The 19,406-nt window shown below is 36.3% G+C and overlaps 1 protein-coding gene across 1 annotated transcript in view; it reads left to right on the top strand.

The window, feature by feature from the left end:
* Vps13B (vacuolar protein sorting 13B) overlaps positions 1–19,406 on the top strand; it is a 300,908-nt gene that overhangs the window by 75,391 nt on the left and 206,111 nt on the right. Inside the window, exon 8 of the mRNA XM_067152027.2 lies at positions 10,807–11,000. Coding sequence (XP_067008128.2) covers positions 10,807–11,000 — 194 coding nt within the window. The remainder of the gene's footprint in view (positions 1–10,806; positions 11,001–19,406) is intronic.

Here is a 19,406-nt window from a genome sequence, read left to right on the forward strand (position 1 = left end):
TGGCCCGCCCAGTAGCCATATGTGAGCCAAATGCTATGTACGTAGCTGTCACATAATTATCCGAAACGTAATGCAATGCGAGATAATCTTACAAAAACTTTACCCTGTTCAACGTTTCTAACTCAATCTGACCTAAGAATAGATGAGATATCATAGGACCAGCCATTTAGGCCATTAAATCTGGCGTCTTATGGTACAATCCTTTGTCAATATGACGTACGTTTAGCAGTAGTTAATCTGTAAATGAAGGTCTGCAATATTGTAAACACGAACGGACCATTATATTGGTATTATAAATTTACTCATTCAGGACAAATATTTTAAGTTCCCAACATCTGTATCATCTGATGGCCAGGCAGGCATCAATTTTTGGAAATGAGACATAGCTCTCATAGTGCATTGGCACTGCTGGTGGCTTCAAGTAGCCTATGCAGTGGCCTCCACGGTATGCACTAGCCTCGCGTCTTGGGTGGTGTGCTAAGTCCCAACTGACGAGCCTAACTTAGCACACGAGGGCGCAACGCAGGCAACAAAGAATGAGTTAGCCGGAAAATTTATAATGTCCAATAACGGACCATTATATTGGTATTATACTTTCGTATGTCGATCTATATATATTCACAGATGTCGATTTGTAGCGATCGAGAAAGGGTGTGTCTGCTATTGTATATAGTTCCTAACGACATTTTCCACTTCCTATAACCCATCCACCAGATCCACCTTAAACTACTACACCTCCTCATTAATTTCCCTATTTTTTCCTTTATTTTAATAACTAGCAAATGTACCCATGCTTCGCACCGACTTTGACTGGCAGAAGGAATGGGGTCCTTCTCCAACTCCTGTGTAACTTTGTTAAGAATGAAGCCATGTTTTCCAGTGTTGACTTAGTTAAATGTAGCAAAGGCTTTTCAGTCTGTCAGCTGTGTGTTTGACAGACTGAAGAGCCTTTGTTACATTTTTCCTGTGTAACTGGCATTAGTAAGGAAGGCTTACCATTGTAATGAATAGTTCACTTCTCGATTTGACTTGCAGAAGGCAAGGGAGCATGCAGTTTTGTTTCAAACTCCCCTACCCAATTGTGTTTGGCTGTAGGCCAGGGTGCCTGCCATAATAAACAAATGTCTTCATCTAAAATGTGACTGGCATTAGGCATAGTGGCCTGCTATTTTGATGGAAACTCACCAACTTGGTGTGACTGGCAGGAAGCTGGCTGACAGTAGGAAAAGGGGCCTGACATTATAATGATAACTGCACAACTCAATTTTGACTGATAGTAGGGTTGTTGCCTGCCATTATAATAGAAACTCCTCAACTGTTATCTGTCTGGAAGTAGGAAAGGGGGCTGCCATTGTAACGAAAACTCCCCAAATCGATTGTGACCTCGCAGTAGGCAATGGGGCCTGCAATTATAATGTAAACTTCCCAACTCGATTGTGAATGGCAGTAGGCAAGTGAGCCTGCCGTTACCATCACAAATACGTAACAAACACTTTACATTGGAAACAACGTATGGGGACTTCACCATGCTGTTTCTCGGATAATGCTAAGAGACATGCGATTTTAAAACAAACTTATTTACTGCAAGTACAGTATTTATTTCGATATTCGAATACAATGTAGAATACCGTAGCAAAGCATGGGTATATTTGCTAGTTATTAAAATAAAGGAAAAAATAGGGAAATTAATGAGGAGGTGTAGTAGTTTAAGGTGGATCTGGTGGATGGGTTATAGGAAGTGGAAAATGTCGTTGGGAACTATATAAAGCCTGGAATATTGAATTTGGGTTTGTAAATTTAGCATTTCTGAAAAAGTGGATAAGGAAGTCTAATAAAATATTAGGTTTTTCAGAATTTCATTTAAATTGAAATTGGGGTTGCAGTATTGGTCAAGATGAATAAAACAGTTTTCAGTAGTGTTGAGAAGGGGTCTTTCTTAATAACTTCAAGTATTTTTATGTCTTTATCAATACTGGTGAAATTATGATTAGAGTCTTGTATGTGTTGTCCTATTGCAGAGAATTTGTTGTATTTTGTGGCGTTGATGTGTTTAGAGTATCTGATATTAAAGTTACGTCCCATCTGTCCAATGTACGAAGAGCTACAGTTATTGCATTGGAATCTGTATACTCCAGATTTAGGAAAAAAAAATTAGGTTTACAGTATTAATTGAGTTAGAGTTGTGTAATAAATCAAGATTTCTGTTATTGGTTCTAAAAGATATTTTCATGTTGTGTTTTTTAAGGATGTTGGTGATTTTATAAGCGTTTTGAGAGAAAGTAAAGGTGGAAAATGCAGTGGGTTTAGTTTTATCTTTTGTTAATGTGGTTTTGGGGCAGTGTTTGAATTTATTAATAATACGGTTTATGAAAGAGTTGTTAAAGCCATTTAATTTTGCAATAGCACGGATGGTGTTTAATTCATTATTTAAATCTTTTAGACAGTGGAGTGTTAAGTGCACGAAAAATTAGGCTGTTATAGAAAGCTCGTTTATGTGCTTGTGGGTGTGTAGAATCTTGCTGGATAGAGGTTGCTGTGTGGTTTGGTTTTCTAAAAAAATTTTAGGTTGAAGAAGAAGGATGTCTGGTAGTAGTTAAGTCAAGAAAATTAAGGGTTTTGTTATGTTCAGATTCAAGGGTAAATTTGATGTTAGGGTCAATGTTGTTAAGAAGAAAAAGTGTAGAATCAGCACTAGATGATTCTTCATTTAAAATAACTAAAGTGTCATTGACATATCTAGCCCAGAATAAGTTGTTTAAGAAATAATAATAATAACAATAATAATATATTATTCATTATATTATTCATAATAATTTATATACTTTCCAAGAAATCAAGATATATTTCAGCTAGGATGCTTGAGGCTGGTGAGACCAGAGATAGATCATCTTGTTGGTAAATGGTGTTATTGAAGGTGAAAAAAATATTGTTGATTACTAATTTTAATATGGACAGGAAGTCCGTAATTTCTAATTTACTCAGATGACTGAATTTATGTAAGTTCTTATCAATTATGGGTAATAATTTGGAAATTGGAATACTGGGGTACATGTTTACAATATCAAAAGAATGGAGAGAGATATTTGCTTGGATGTCAACATTTTTTAATTTTTTGATTAATTTGGAAGTGTTTTTGATAGATTTATTAGATAAAAATCAATAATTTTTTAATGAAAATTTTTGGATGAATTTGGAAATGTTGTATAAGGGGCTAGGTCTGTAATTGATGATAGGGCTGATCGGAATGCTGGTCGAATGACATGTAACTAATCTCATGTTTAGACCCGTATTGATTTTTGCTATAATTTGCATAAAAATTTGTATTTTTATTTTTCTATTCCACCATTCTATTCCACCTTTCCAATACAATTGATTTTGTGTTGTTAGAAATTCATATTGCTACAACACTGCATTAAAAGGGACATGTTTCGCTCGATTTCGAGCAACCTTAGCCTTTGTAATTTATCTCAAGGTTAAGACCTGTCATTGTTAATTCGCTTTGTAACTAATTTGTACTTAATTATGATTCTAAAAACTAAGTAGTAAAATACATGAACCTAGGCATTTGTAAACACAATGGACAGTTTGACAATTTAAAATGACAATGCTAAAATTGGGATATACATTGATTCTAATAACATTGACGTCCAGAACACAGTAATATCTTCACAATAATGAAATTTGGTAAAAATTCTCAAGTTCTTTATTTTTTGAAAACAATTGTTAGTTAACTTATTGTATTAAAATTTGAGTTGTAAATTCTGTTAAAACTCAATAGTCTAAAGCTTAAAGTCTTAAATGCGTTGGAAATATTCTGCATCATGTATTGGTTTGAGGCATGCTTCTGTAATTTATTAGTTGGTAAAATGCAACTATTGGTAGTTTCCTCGAACTGGTCTTGATTTGACGAGCAAATTTTACATTGGAAGTAGTTTTTATGAGGGCTTAGTTAAAAGGGACATTAATCCGAGAACCTTGAGGTGTTGATATGTTTTCTTTTTTCACAATATTTCAATGATGGTGCGTCCCTTTGACTGCTACTACAATGCCTTGCAGTACTTGTTACATTACAGTGACTGCTTGCTTTCGTGTAGAAGCAGGAGTAGAACGATCCAAAGCTGCGTACATTCTTAGAAGAGGAGACTGGAAAATCTATACCAGATCCCAGAACGATAACCCTTTGAGACCGTGTACGCACAATTGTGCGGGATCGTATTTCATTTATGTCTGAGCTTATTTGACGTTTTCATGACGCTAGACTGCACTGCAGTGCTTGTGCGGGACACGTAGCATGTACTTCAGCTGTTTTTATTTAGTACTTGACCACCAGGGGGCAGGAAGACGAGTTTAAAAATACAGTTCATTAGCAAGATGGTAGGAAGCAGTAATGCCTAAAGTAAGTATTTATTTATTGCATTCATATTAATCTAGAAGCTTTACTGAATATCAGAATATAATCATTGAAGTGTGAAAATTGTGTAGCAAATGTAAATTGTGAAGTTACAACATCGTACGTAATACCATGAGGTTTTGAATGTTGATACGCACATATGTGCGGGCTAGCTTTCCTTACAGGCAATGCATGCAGGAGTGCTGGGTGCTGTCACAAAAAGGACTATGAAAGCAAAACTCGTACTCTACATGAGAAATGTAATATATAAGATTTTAATTGTTTAAAATCGTTCCACACTGTAAAATAGAACATTTGATCATGTACATGTGCATATTCACATGTACTGAGTTGAATTTTATATTTTTTTATATTTTGCAAGTAGTGAATGAAGTCCTGACACGCACAACCGTGTGGGTTCTGTTTTTTAGCCGATAGTTCTTATTTTGTAAAATAAACTGTAAAAACATGTATTTGAGAGCATTTTAGTAAGTTTTTGACGTACAAACAAAAATTCACACCGCCAGTTTTCTTTCAGGTCTGAAAGGGTTAAGAAGAACCTACGTTGGAAGGTGCTATGACAAAACGTTACTAGAAATAAGGATAAGGGTAGGAGACAGAAACATATGGGTATGCATAGATGAAACAACAGACAGTATGGGACGATATATAGCCAACATTATTGTAGGCGTCCTGGAAGCAGGGAATGCTGGAGAACCATTTCTACTACATTGTGAGCGATTGGACAAAGCTAACTGGTCAACAATTAGCAAACTGTTTGACCAGTCTTTGAGGCTTTTTGTGGCCTGATGGCATTCGGTATGACAGTGTGCTGCTTTTAATAACAGATGCAGCACCCTACATGGTGAAGGCTGCAAATTCGTTACGTGCACTCTTATCGAAAATGGTGCATGTCACATGCCTAGCCCATGCGTTACATCGGACTGCGGAGGAGGTACGACATAATTTTTCTGAAGTTGACAAGTTAATTGGGTGCATGAAGAAAGTGTTTTTAAAAGCCCCATCTAGAGTTCTAGCATTCTAAACAGAAGCTCCTGAAATTCCCTTTCCCTTTTCACCTGTTTTGACGAGATGGGGAACGTGGATTATGGCTTGTTGTTATTACTGCTAGAACTTTGAAGTTTTAAAGAAAGTGGTCGATTCCTTTGACAAAACTGAGGCTGGATCAATAAAAACAGCACAGGAACTCTTGACTGACAAACAAATTGCAGGTAAACTTTCTTACATAAAAACAAATTTCGGATCTCTTCCTAATGCATTAAGAGCTCTAGAAAAATCCCAAGTGCCCCTAGTGGAGCATCTGCAAAATGTGTATAAAGTTGCGAATGATCTGAATTGTGTGTCTGGTAAAGTGGGTGAAGTTGTATCCATGAAATTGAATAAGGTGTTGCAACAGAACAGTGTGTATAAAACTTTGTGTTCTATTGGCTAAGTATTGTCGGGTGAAAATTTTTGTGTTACTGACTGTGAATTGAATCCGGGAGATATTGCTTGTTTTCAGTATGCACCAATTGTTTCAATTGAGGTAGAGAGAAGCTTCTCCATATACAAATCATTACTTGTAGACAATAGGCAATCGTTTTCATTTGAGAACCCACGCAAAATTTTCATTGTGCGTTTCAATTGGAATTTATTGTAAACAGCCACTGAAGTTTGTTTTCTTAAATATTCTTTGTTAACTAAATGACACCTATTTGCTACGAGAGTATTTGAGGAATATGGCAGTTCTAAAATATTTCATTTTTTTTCACCAGGGGTGGCAAAGTGGTACAGTATTTACTTTGTTAGTAACAAAATAATTTAAACTTAATGCATTGTCATCCATTAAAATCTCTCACATCAGCTAATTGTTTCTTAAAGTATTAATAAATAAGCGATTTACAAATAATTCATTGTGTTTTTTTCAAATTTTGTGTCATTTTTAACCATTTTTAGGTCATAAATGCATTTTTTAATTTTGCATTTTCTTGCTATTTTTTGGTCATTAAATACCTTGCTGTAGTAATCGCGCTCTACAAACAAATTTTTATAAGGTACTAATTTAGGTAATGAAAACTAATTAGCTTTCTGACTTGGAAAAAAATGGTTCTTTTTGTAATCTAATTGTGATTTAGCCTTCCTGGTGGCCATAATTGTTAAGGTGACAAGTCGATATGGTCTGACACCATAGTTAGCTACTTTGAGTCCCATTGGTGGTAAAATTTGTCACGATCAGAATGTTGGCAGGCAGGGTAGGAAAGGTGGTAGTATACAATTTCTAATCACTAGATTGTGTGCGAAACCTCTCTGCAGTGTTCATACAGAGTGAGGGCATATGATGCTGGTGATGGTGATTTGTCCATCAGGTGGGGACGTTAAGCCTTGAGCCTTGGTGTTATTCAACAGGTGTAGAGATTTATGACATAGACTATGCGCAGACACCGGGTTTCACCCTCTCCCTACATTATCGTCTCCATCCAACATCTAGAGGTAGACTTTTGAATCTGTGTAAGACTTGATAAGAATGATATGAAACTTTGAAATTTGAATTATAAACTAGGAGCACAGGTCGCCCATGGGTGTCAACTAGAAATACTTGCAGCAGGTGAGCTGAACCTGTCCTTAAACACTGCCAGCACTAAAAATTGAACAATAAATAAATATTGTGATTTCAGCTAAGACTCAAATATCTCGTGTTGCCATGTATTGTATACTGTATATATAAAAGAATGAGTAATTCTCTCCAGTATTGTTTCATCTCAAATTATGTTGGTTGTATGTTTTACTTATTTTAACATGATCTATAGATTTTTTTTTTTTTTACATCGCCGGGCTGAGTTGCTCCGACCTTCTAACCCCAATTAAACGTAAGGAACTTCATCTTTTGGTCCGTATTTTAAGGAGTTACGTATGACAATATGTTGTTTAATGTTTAGATTGCCAAGTTTTTTCGCACTTTCTGAGCAGCTGATGATGGTGTCAAAAATTGAGCACCAAAACATGTTCTGTAATAAATAATGTTGTAAATACCCTCCAACAACATTGTATTTTGTATTGAAAAGGTGGAACCCGCTAGATTCTCTTCTAACCTCAACTCGGCAGGTTTGATCCTGGCTCAGTCCGGTGGTATTCAAAGGTGCTCAAATATGTCACGTTAAAGAACTCCTGCAGGACTAAATTCTGGCACCTCGGCGTCTCCAAAAACCATAAAAGTAGTTAGTGGGACGAAAAAGTAATAATTATTTTATCACACCGACTCAGACTGGTTTTATGGCGATGATAGGTAGGAAAGGGTTAGGATTAGGAAGGAAGCAAATTACAAAAAATAATGTTCAGCCCCAAATGGCAAAGCATGGACCATGGAAAGGTATCTTGGGACTACTGACGAACGTGCACGTATGTTAGGTAAATGGATTTTGTTACCTCAAAGAAAACGTAATGGGAAAAACACAGTGAAGAATCATTGTGGGAAGAGGGAGAAATGGAAAGAAAACATAAAAGGACAAGAACTATCTCTACATCTTCATACACTGCCGCCTACAGATGGATTGGCTCTCTCTCATCAGTTCCAGTTCTTCCACATCCATTCCTTCTCGACTCCTGACAAGCTCGTTTCTGCTTCCCAACTTCATCAGGAGGGCTGGCGTAAGGGGCCCATTTTGACAGAGCTTCAGTCTTGTTGGGGGTGGTGTAGGTTAAGGAGAAAGCCAAATAAACAGAGGGAAAAAAGAAAAAGACACAAAGATAAAGATGAATACAGATGGTAAAAGCATATACAGTAATGCAGTTGATGGTGATTTGTCCCCCGGATGAAGGCTTTAAGCCTTGATTGGACCCCTGGGTGTTACTCAACGAGAGTAGGCTCTGTGCTGACCTGGAGTTTCACCCTCTCCCTACCTCATTATCATTACTCTGGTTTTCTTCTTAACCTACGCTATACTCCGCACTGCTTTACTTCTATATTGTTGTTTTGGCCAATTTTGGCTCTGTCTGGTAGTTATGCACTAAAATATAGACATCCAACCAATCCCAAGCTGCCATTCATATCGACTTATATCGGCAGAGTGGGATCTTGAAATCTAGTTGCCAACTCTAATATTTACATTCACCACGTGGTTAACATATCTCTCTCACAATTTTCTGCATTTTTCTTCAGTAATTAGTGTTTTTGCATATTAGTCTTTATCTCTCTAATATATTTCAGTAAATTATAGCATAGTTTACAGTTTAGCATATCAAAAGTTAGTAAAATACAGGTTTAATAGTTCAGTGTATAAAAATAGCTGTAGTTTTATTTACGTCCATGTATTGGTTAGAGTACTTAGAACTAAGAAACAATGTTAGGTTTGGTCCACCCAATCAACACACATCACTTTACAAGTGAACTATTTAATTAAAAGCATATTAAAAACATTTAGGGATATGTTTTGTCTCTATTTGAGACTTCATCAGCTATAAAATCATGTGGTAGATTACAAAACTCAAATTAGAAACTGAAAAAATGTAAATATGGAAGAACTCAATGTCTTTTAAAGACTATTTGGGAAATGCAAAAAATATAAATATAATACATTATTTAAACAAATTGACCTCACTTCTTGCAAAAACGTATGTCTTCAGTGTTAAAAATTAAAATAATTTGAAATTGACAAGCCTGCCATAACTCTCGTACGGAATCAGTGTCCATTGTTGCTGTCCGTATTTGAAACGGAAGTCCCATTTTTAAACTATTGAGAAAACACAGAAGAACAAATTGGATATATTAAAGAGGTAGCTTAAAACTTCTTGCAAACAATCTTTCAGCCAAGTTAAATATGAACAGTCTTACTTGAGAAACGTTTCAAGCATTGTTAGAATCTGGTATTTTCAGTGTGTTGACTGGGGAGATCGAAATTCTGGCCTCGGAAATGGGTTGGTACTAAATCCATGTCAGAACAATTAAAAGCGTAGACTTGTAGAAAATTCTTTCAAACTTTAGCTAATTTGGTAGAAGAAATCTGAAGCCTTATGAGACCACCTGTCATATGGCAAAGGCCAGTGCTGCATGACCACCATATTCGTAGCTTAAATTCTATGAATAATCCTTTTAGAAAAAGGCAAGGTCATAAATGACACTCCCTATAGCTAGTTTAGAATGAGCCTCGCTCTGACTTGCTTGTCGCCACGGTACTGCTACCTCTTTAATATGTAACTTGTACTCCTATGTTTTCTCAGTAGTTTAAGAATGGGACTTCCGTTTCAAATACAGACAGCAACATTGGACATTGATTCCATACAAGACATTATGGCAGGCTTGTCAGTTTCAAATTATTTTCATTTTTAACATTGAAGACAAAAGTTTTTGCAAGAAGTGAGGTCAATTTGTGTAAATAATGTTTTATATTTATATTTTTTGCATTTCCCAAATAGTGTTTAAAAGACACTGAGTTCTTCCATATTTACATTTTTTTCAGTTTCTGATTTGAGTTTTGTAATCTACCATGTGATTTTATGGCTGATGAAGTCTCAAATAGAGACGAAACATGCCCCTAAATATTTTTAATATGTTTTTAATTAAACAGTTCACTTGTAAAGTGACGTGTTTTGATTGGGTGGACCAAAATCTAACATTGTTTCTTAGTTTTAACTGTATCAATACGGATCTATACTATGAAGTTTTTAAATTGTACTAGTGTACTTAGTTCGTGCATGTTTAGCATGTCTCAGTGAAGTTTGGGAAAGACAAGTGGCAAGAAAGTGACTCTGAGATCAGTGGAGTATTCCCTTTATAGACCATGACCTCCTTACCATGCCACCCATTAGCGGTGAGTGACGTGTAATTTCCTCATTCTCTTGTATTAATAATGCATTCTCTTTTTAGTATCGGATGTTGTTAGTAAGTGTAGATTTTGTGAATTTGTTTTCAGTCCCGATTCATTAGCTTTTCCGAGTATGGTATTACATTTGCAGGGGCAGTTTACTGCGGTCGTATTGCATCGGCTGTATTGCGCTGGCATCAGAGGTAAGCCGATGCATATTTGTTTTGCGAAATTTAGAAGTAAAGGCATGTGGAGTATACCCATTACAAGACTGATGATCTATCAAGATGGCCCCTCAGTGAGTGTTGATGCCAGCGCTCTTGCTGAAGCTGGGAAGTAGGAACGGGCTGTGAAGAAATGAATGGATGTGGGGAAAACTGGTATGATGGGAAGAGAGCCAATCTGTCTGTAGATGGCGGTGAATGAAGATGTGGAGATTGTCCTTTAGTGCCTCTTCCCTCTCTGACCTGCCATTGTATTTTTCCTGTTATGTGTTCCTTTCATTGTTCCTATTTTCAATACAACTTTATTTGCTCTTGTGTGTTCCTTTCCATTAGCTACTGATTTGTTATCTGAGTATCCTTTCATTAATATTGTATAGTAAAAACCTTTTTATAGAAGAGGAAGAAGAGGATGACTATGATGATGAAACTCAAGGTGAATCATGGGCCGGTTGGGCTTGGAGCTGGGTTCCTGCTATTCTTCCTTTACAAGCTGAAGAAGAGTGGGGCAATGAACAGCAGCAGCTAGCATACAATGGACACACTTTCCATTTTGGTTTTTATGTTCAACAAGCATCAATCTCACTGAAGGTAGTTATAACTTAATTTACATCACTTGTCAAATATCAAGATTAGCCTACCCTTTATCAATACCAATTCTGACTTGATATATTCCATTCTGTGAGGTAATTGCCTTCTTTCTGTATTTGAAAAGGGCTTAGAAAATGACACTTCACTGTACTGTAAACGACGCATGTTCTTTTAAGTAAGTACCATTTAGATATAGAAATAAAAGTAATGCCATGTTTTAAACTTCTTCTTCTTTTTTTTTTTACCTTAAACTCTCTTTTCATTCATTCATTTATTTAGCTTCCATAGACTGTACAATTAGATATTTTGAAATATGCCAACAGATTCTTTGAATCTCACAACCGTTAGTATGAGGCACACAACAATAGGCCATGCACCACATGCCGCAACAAAAGGTAAGTCTCATAAAACCTGTGCCATTTGATTAGCACTCTCTCTCCTTCAGTTCATTAATTTTGTCTATCATTTATTCAGGTTAACTTCATGTACACCTCATTGAATTGTGAATGTCTACCAGCTACAAATTAAGAACGTGCCAGTTATTTAACCATATCTTTGTGTTCATAGGTTATCATAGGTTTATAAACTTTATGGTCCTAATCCGTATTGAATTGTAATTACAATATAATTATTAAATTAATGTAGTAATGGTCCACCTTTCAATACTTTAATATGCAATATTCTAAATTACATTAATTAGGGACTAGTTTCGGCCGGGCCTGGCCATCTTCAGCCTTAATGTAAAACATCTAATAACTAAAGAAATGTACATGCACACAATTGACATAAAACAAATAAAACAAATATAAACAAATTGACATTAAAAACTGGGATGAAATTATGAGAATAACTAGGTTCTAACATCTTGAGTATGCTCATCATCGAGACTCTTTCATGTATTAATTTATATACACAGAACTGTTAGTTCTAATACTGCTAATCATTAATAATTCAATTGTAAACGGGAACTGGTAAATGTTGATCTCGTAGTTGATCACCAAATCTGTTTGAGTGGTGTTAGCCATATGCAGGTCATTGGACACCGCTGTAAATAACCACTAGCTGACAGAGAACTATCCGATGTTATTTCATCATCATTCAAAGTAATAAAATGAGATGCTCTCGTAGTGCTTGTTAAATCATGCTGAAATGTTGTTGGACATTGTCAGGACGGCACATGGAGATGTGGTTGAACAAATATATTATGTCTGGTATAAAATTTGCAATTCGTTGCGGTGCCCATGAAGTTAACCTGAATAAATAAGATAAAAATTAACTTAATGAATTGAATGAGAGGATGTGTTAATTAGATGGCATAGGTTATATGAGACTTACCTCTCAGTACAGCATGTGGTGTGTGGCCTATTGTTGTGTGTGCTTCAGACTAACTGTTGTGAGATTCAAATGATTCAACCATTGACAATGTCCAACAGAGGAACTTTTCAGAATTTTCATGATATTTTAACTAGCACTAATGGGACATTTTAACACGATGCAACACATCTAAGAATTTTAGAGCCTGATTTTAATTTTGTCATATTTTACACGTTGTGCACATAGTTCGTCCCAGATATTTTTAACACTTCTAATGTCATGTGTGTGTGCACGTGTGCATGTGCGCGCGCGCATGTGTGTGTGTGTGCACGCGTGTGTGCGCGTGTCCAGTTTTGCATTAAGGCTGATGATTGCCAGGCAAGGCCGAAACTAGTTCTTAGATAAGAAATGGAATTTAAACATTGCATAATATCGTATTGAAAAGGTGGACCATTATGACATAAGCTTAATTATTATTGTATTCTGTAATTTTCAGCTTTATGTCTATCACCCTTTCCTTTATACACAGGGGCTAATATAGCAACTCTCCATTCATTTGGTATAGCTCCTTCATGCAAACATTAATCAAATAAATATTTCAGATATGGCACTATATTTCAACCCCTAGCCTTTAATACATCCCCAGAAATCTTATCAATCCCAGCTGCCTTTCTGGCTTTCAACTCTTTAATATATGGCTGCCAATTATGTTTGCCATCATGTTATCCTCTGCTGATTTTTTTCACTGAATTCAATTTTCTAGTGTGCTTCTTCAATTTTTCCTTACTCCCGCAACCATTGCTAACTTTTTTTTTTTCTAATCTGCACTTCTTTCTTAATCTCTTTACTCTCCTGTTATAATATAATGAGCCCTTACTGTTCCTTACCACTTTTAAAGGTACATACCTCAATACACACTCACTCACACTCACTCTGTAGGCTTCTGAGGGACGTAAATTTCCCTTGCTGATCTCACAATCTTCTTCCATCCTTTTCAATCTTGAGCCTGCTCTTCCCAGTTATCAATTTGGAGGGTCCGGCATACCTTGTTGATCTCCTTCTTCCTGGTGCTTCGGAGTCCTTTTGAAGGTTTTTTTTCCCATTAAGAGATCCCTCGTATAGATCTACTGGTGCACAATACACTCATCAACAATTGCTTTATACTCATCCCATGGGCTGTTTACAATTTTATTTACCGTTTTCCTTTTATTATAATTGTTTTCAAAATGTTTTCCATTTCCCTCTTATCAGCCATATGGTATAGACTGATAGTTATACTTTTATGACATTCCTTTAAACATATCTATTTTAAACTACGACAAAGACGGCTTCACAATCACTTATACCATCTTTCACTTCAGTTTCCCGTCCGGCTCCATGGCTAAATGGTTAGCATGCTGGCCTTTGGTCAGAGGGGTCCCAGGTTTGATTTCCGGTAGGGTCGGGAATTTTAACCATAATTGGTTAATTCCCCTGGCACGGGGACTGGGTGTATGTGCTGTCTTCATCATCATTTCACCCTCATCATGACGCGCAGGTCAGCTACAGGCTGTTTGATCCCCTCGCTGATATTTACGTAGATTTCTTTGAATACACTCATATTATAGGTAAAATTAATGGGATCAAACATTGGACTCGGTATGTGGATGATACTTTTATTATACTGGATTCTCACATTACTGATAGCAACACCGTTCTTGAATTACTTAATAACCTGGATCCTCACATAAAGTTTACAATACAATCTGTGAACAACAATTCCCTTCATTATCTCAATTTAACTATTACTCGCAATCAGAATAAAACCATTTCTTTTAATATTTACAGGCAAAATGGTTTTCCGTGGTTTCCCATTTTCACACCAGGCAAATGCTGGGGCTGTACCTTAATTAAGGCCACGGTCGCTTCATTCCAACTCCTAGCCCTTTCCTGTCCCATCGTCGCCGTAAGACCTATCTGTGTCGGTGCGACGTAAAGCAACTAGCCAGCAATATTTACAGGAAGCCCACTCACACAATAAACACAATCCACCAAACTTCTCTACACCCAGGGACACAGAAGAAGACAGCTTACAATAGTCTGATTTTCAGAGCTCTTAATGTTCCTTTATCTCGTAAGAATTTTAGAAAGGAAATCAATACCATTTATGCAATAGCCGAAGGTAATGGTTTCAGTAAAGCTTTTGTGAACAAAATTCTCAATAAATTTAATAGTAAACCCAAGACCACCTTAGAAAAAGAATCTTCTCCTAAAGAGAGGTTCACCATAATACCTTAATAATAATAACATATATCCTATTTCAAACATCTTTAAAAAAACAAGTTAAAAGTAGCTTTCAAGACCGTTCACACCAATGCAAAAATGTTTTTTAATTCTCATACTGTCAACAGCAACAAAACATTTTCAAACTCTGGGATATACAAATTAAAAAGCCAATCATGTCTTTCAACATATATTGGGCAAACAGCTTCAATGTAAGATACTCCGAACACCTCATTGCCCTAAAGTACAATCGCTACTCAGCCATGAGTGAACATTGTAGAGAGAAAAATCATAAATACACAACAATTGATCAAGATATAAAGATCCTGCATTACGAACAGAAAGGTCCCTTACTTAATATACTAGAGAATATTTATATAGATATCGTCCAATGTAACAATCCCGTGTACAGCTTGAATGAAATCAATGAAAAGAAAAATATTTTATTGGAAACCTTTGTCCCGCTCATCTGTGAACAATTCATTAATAAAAACGAGTTTCACTACCGACATTCTAGAACAAGATCCGCCCTTCCATCAACACCCTCGTCCTGTAATTCACATCGTTCCTCCCTCCTCGCCCCTCCCCCTCCATTACCACGCCCAACCACATCGACACAGATACACAGTAAGCCACACACAGGCTTAGTTGTCAATGTGACTTGAGGCTGACAAGGTCATCTTCATTCGAGATGACAACTTTTATTTACAAGTAAGTTAAATGAGTTTTCTTTTCATACATTATTTATTAACTTGTTTTTCATCCACTCATATATATATTCCTTTTACTCATTACAGATGTTACACACGTTTTAATCCATAGTATTGACGGTCTCACTACACTCCTCAGCACAGTGTTTTCATTTTAACAGTCAGCAAATTTTATTTGACAATTCAAGAATGATCTATTAGACGAGAGGACTTTGTACCTCAATATGTTTTTAACTCACTAATCATGATCACAGTCACTTCGCTTCATTATGATTTTTAATTTGTTTGTGTATTATGTAATTACTGTTTTGCTTCTGAAGATGGCCTTGAGATTAGGCTGAAACATGTATAGACTTTGCTTCATCTAACAGATGACTTGATTTGTATTGATAAGGAGGATTTTTAAATATTGTCATTTGTAAAGTGATAACCATCAATACGGAATGAGATTTATTACTTGCAATGACCTGTTTAAAGCATTTGATAGGGTGGATCATGGGAGACTACTGGGAAAAATGAGTCCAATTGGACTAGACAAAAGAGTGACTGAATGGGTTGCTATATTTCTAGAAAATAGATCTCAGTGGTGGCGAAGCTTTATCTGATCCTGTAATAATTAAGAGGGGAATTCCTCAAGGTAGTATTATTGGACCTTTATGTTTTCTTATGCGTATAAATGATATGAGTAACAAGTGGAATCAGAGGTAAGGCTTTTTGCGGATGATGTTATTCTGTATAGAGTAATAAATAAGTTACAAGATTGTGAGCAACTGCAACGTGACCTCGATAATGTTGTGAGATGGACAGCAGGCAATGGTATGTTGATAAACGGGGTTAAAAGTCAGGTTGTGAGTTTCACAAATAGGAAAAGTCCTGTCAGTTTTAATTACTGCGTTGATGGGGTGAAAGTTCCTTTTGGAGATCATTGTAAGTATCTAGGTGTTAATATAAGGAAAGATCTTCATTGGGATAATCACATAAATGGGATTGTAAATAAAGAATACAGATCTCTGCACATGGTTATGAGGGTGTTTAGGGGTTGTAGCATGGATGTAAAGGAGAGGGAATATAAGTCTCTGGTAAGACCCCAGCTAGAGTATGGTTCCAGTGTATGGGACCCTCACCAGGATTACTTGATTCAAGAATTGGAAAAAATCCAAAGAAAAGCAGCTCGATTTGTTCTGGATGATTTCCAACAAAAGAGTAGCGTTACTAAAATGTTGCAAAGTTTGGGCTGGGAAGAACTGAAAGAAAGAAGACGAGCTGCTCGACTAAGTGGTATGTTACAAACCATCGCTCTCATTTTTGTTCCATATTGAAAACAGCGATCTCACTTAGTTTAAAAAAGGAGTATATTTATTACCCCACCTGTTCAATACAATTAGTACCACGTATGTGGTAGAAATTTTAAATTTTTATGGGGACATGTTTCGCCCTTCTTTTATTGGGCATCATCAGCCTTATTAATTTAATCTTAAAACAAACATTGTTTAGTGGACATTGACATTTATAATTTACAAAATTGAATTGTGATTTCTTATGGTATTAACACTCATCATCATCCTAAACCATCTCCAGTTTCCCGGGTGTGGTATATGAGCCTCCTCCATCTCATCCTGTCCTTGTACCATTCTTCCTCCACCAACTTGTCCCAATCATGACCTCTCAGCAGTACATCATTCTTAACTAAATCTATCCATTTCCTTTGTGGCCTTCCCACAGGTCATCTTCCTTCTACTTTTCTGTCAAATTCCTTCCTTGCAGTTCTGTTTACTGGCATCCTTTTCATGTGACCAAACCACTTCAGCCTTGATATCTGAATCTTATTGAGGAAAGAATCATCTATTCCTACTTCTTCTCTAATTTTCTCATTCCTAATCTTGTCTTTCCTGGTTTTCTGGATCATAGTGCGTAGGAATTTCATTTCAGCTGCCTGAAGTTTGGAATTATCTCTATTGGTCAGTGTTGTGGTTTCGAGACTGTATGTAAGAATTGGTGTATAATAGGACTTGTACAATGTCATTTTTGTTTTCATGGGTATTTGCTCATCCCACAGCAGGTGTCTTACCTGGTGGTAAAATTGTGTTGCCTTATTGATTCGATTGTTCACCTCATGTTTTGCTAGGTTACAGTCTTTGCTGAGCTGAGCTAGTGAACAGACGTGCGTGGTAACGGTGCGGAAGTGCAGGAAAAGCAATATGGGCGTAACAGTGCAGCAGTATAGGAGTATGATAGGGCGATGGCACAACCGGGTCAAGTGGATCAAGACGGAGTGTAAATTAGGATTTAATAAAGAAATAGGACTGACAGAACTGTTGATGGCGGCAGCTATAGTGGCTACTCTATTAGTCATCGGAGGCGTCGAGATGAACATAGGCCCATTGACATGGGAGGACATTGAGAAAATCAAGGAAGTTGTCTGCGATGCTTCTCAGACTGACCAGACCAAAGAAATGCTCGAAGCACAGTTCCAACAATTCAACGATACGAAGGACAGCATAACCAAAGATCTAACAGAAATAAAGGCAAAGATAAGAGAAGACAAGGAAGAAAGAGCTATAATAAATCAGAGGATACAGGCGCTAGAAGAACAAGTACAGGTACTTCAATGGCGAGATAGCAGAAGAACGGAGGAGGAGAAGAGAAGAAATATTATTAGTTACGGTCTGGATGAAACGGAAGGAGAATCTAAGATGGAAATTGATGATGCTAGGTTGTCATTTGATATAACGCTACCCAAGTATTTGAAAACTGGAACGCTGTCCAGTTGGGCTTCATTTAACATGACTATTGGTTTTGCTCCTTTCCCATACACTTTCATCACCACCATCTTGGTCTTGCTGATGTTTAAACCATATTTCTTAAACTCCTCATTCCAGCTTTGCATTCTCTCTCCCAATTCCTCATCTGAGTCACTCCAGATCGCATCATCATCTGCAAATGTGAAGGCTTTGATATTAACACTAAGGAGTAGTAATTATATAATATGATGTTGGGACGACATATACAACACATGTTAAAATCATTGTAAAGAAATTTAAATCTTGTCCAAAAGAAAATTTGTGTCATATAAAGTTCTAAAACCGGCACATGTCTGGTACTAAAGCGGATCTTCTTCGTAAGAAAATTCAGCATATACTTGCTTGGGGCAGTTGTCAACACAGGTTCTCAATAGGCTAAAATGGTTGAAACATTGAAGGTGAATTTTGTTTATTTTTTGCGTTCCGGCACTAACAAATATTGGCCAAGAGAAAAGGCGAATGTTATAAAATTATCTTCATAAAATTGATTGATCCAAAAAATTATTGTGATATAGCCAATGTAAAAAGATGTTTATATGCTGGTAGAAGCTGCTTTTGAAACGAGTATATCCGAGTATTTGACAGGTTTGTTTTGATTGTCACGTGAAAATGTAGTCCTTCTAGAAGATGTAGAACACTGAGGAAAAGAATGTGGTTATATCATTCGCCGTAATTATGTCTATCTTACTGTATTAGCACATGACAATCAAAACATACCTTTCGAATACTGGGATATACTTTTTTCAAAAGCAGCTTCTACCAGCACATCAACATCTTTTTACATTGGCTATATCACAATAATTTTTTGGATCAATCAATTTTATGAAGATAATTTTATAACATTCGCCTTTTCTCTTGGCCAATATTTGTTAGCGCAGGGACGCAAAAAATAAACAAAATTCACCTTCAATATTTCAACCATTTTAGCCTATTGAGAACCTGTGTTGACAACTGCCCCAAGCAAGTATATGCTGAATTTTCTTCTGAAGAGGATCCGCTTCAGTACCAGACATGTGCCATTTTTAGAATTTTATATGACACAAATTTTCTTTTGGACAAGATTTTAAATTTGTTTACAATGATTTTAACATGTGTTGTGTATGTCATGTCCCAACATCATATTTTATAATTACTATTCCTTAGTGTTAATACCATTAGAAATCACAATTCAATTTTGTAAATTATAAATGTCAATGTCCACTAAACAATGTTTGTTTTAAGATTAAATTAATAAGGCTGATGATGCCCAATAAAAGAAGGGCATAACATGTCCCCATAAAATTTAGAATTTCTATGTTTATTTAACCACATACATGGTA

Source organism: Anabrus simplex, chromosome 7 (assembly GCF_040414725.1).
Source record: "Anabrus simplex isolate iqAnaSimp1 chromosome 7, ASM4041472v1, whole genome shotgun sequence".
NCBI classification, from domain to species: domain Eukaryota; kingdom Metazoa; phylum Arthropoda; class Insecta; order Orthoptera; family Tettigoniidae; genus Anabrus; species Anabrus simplex.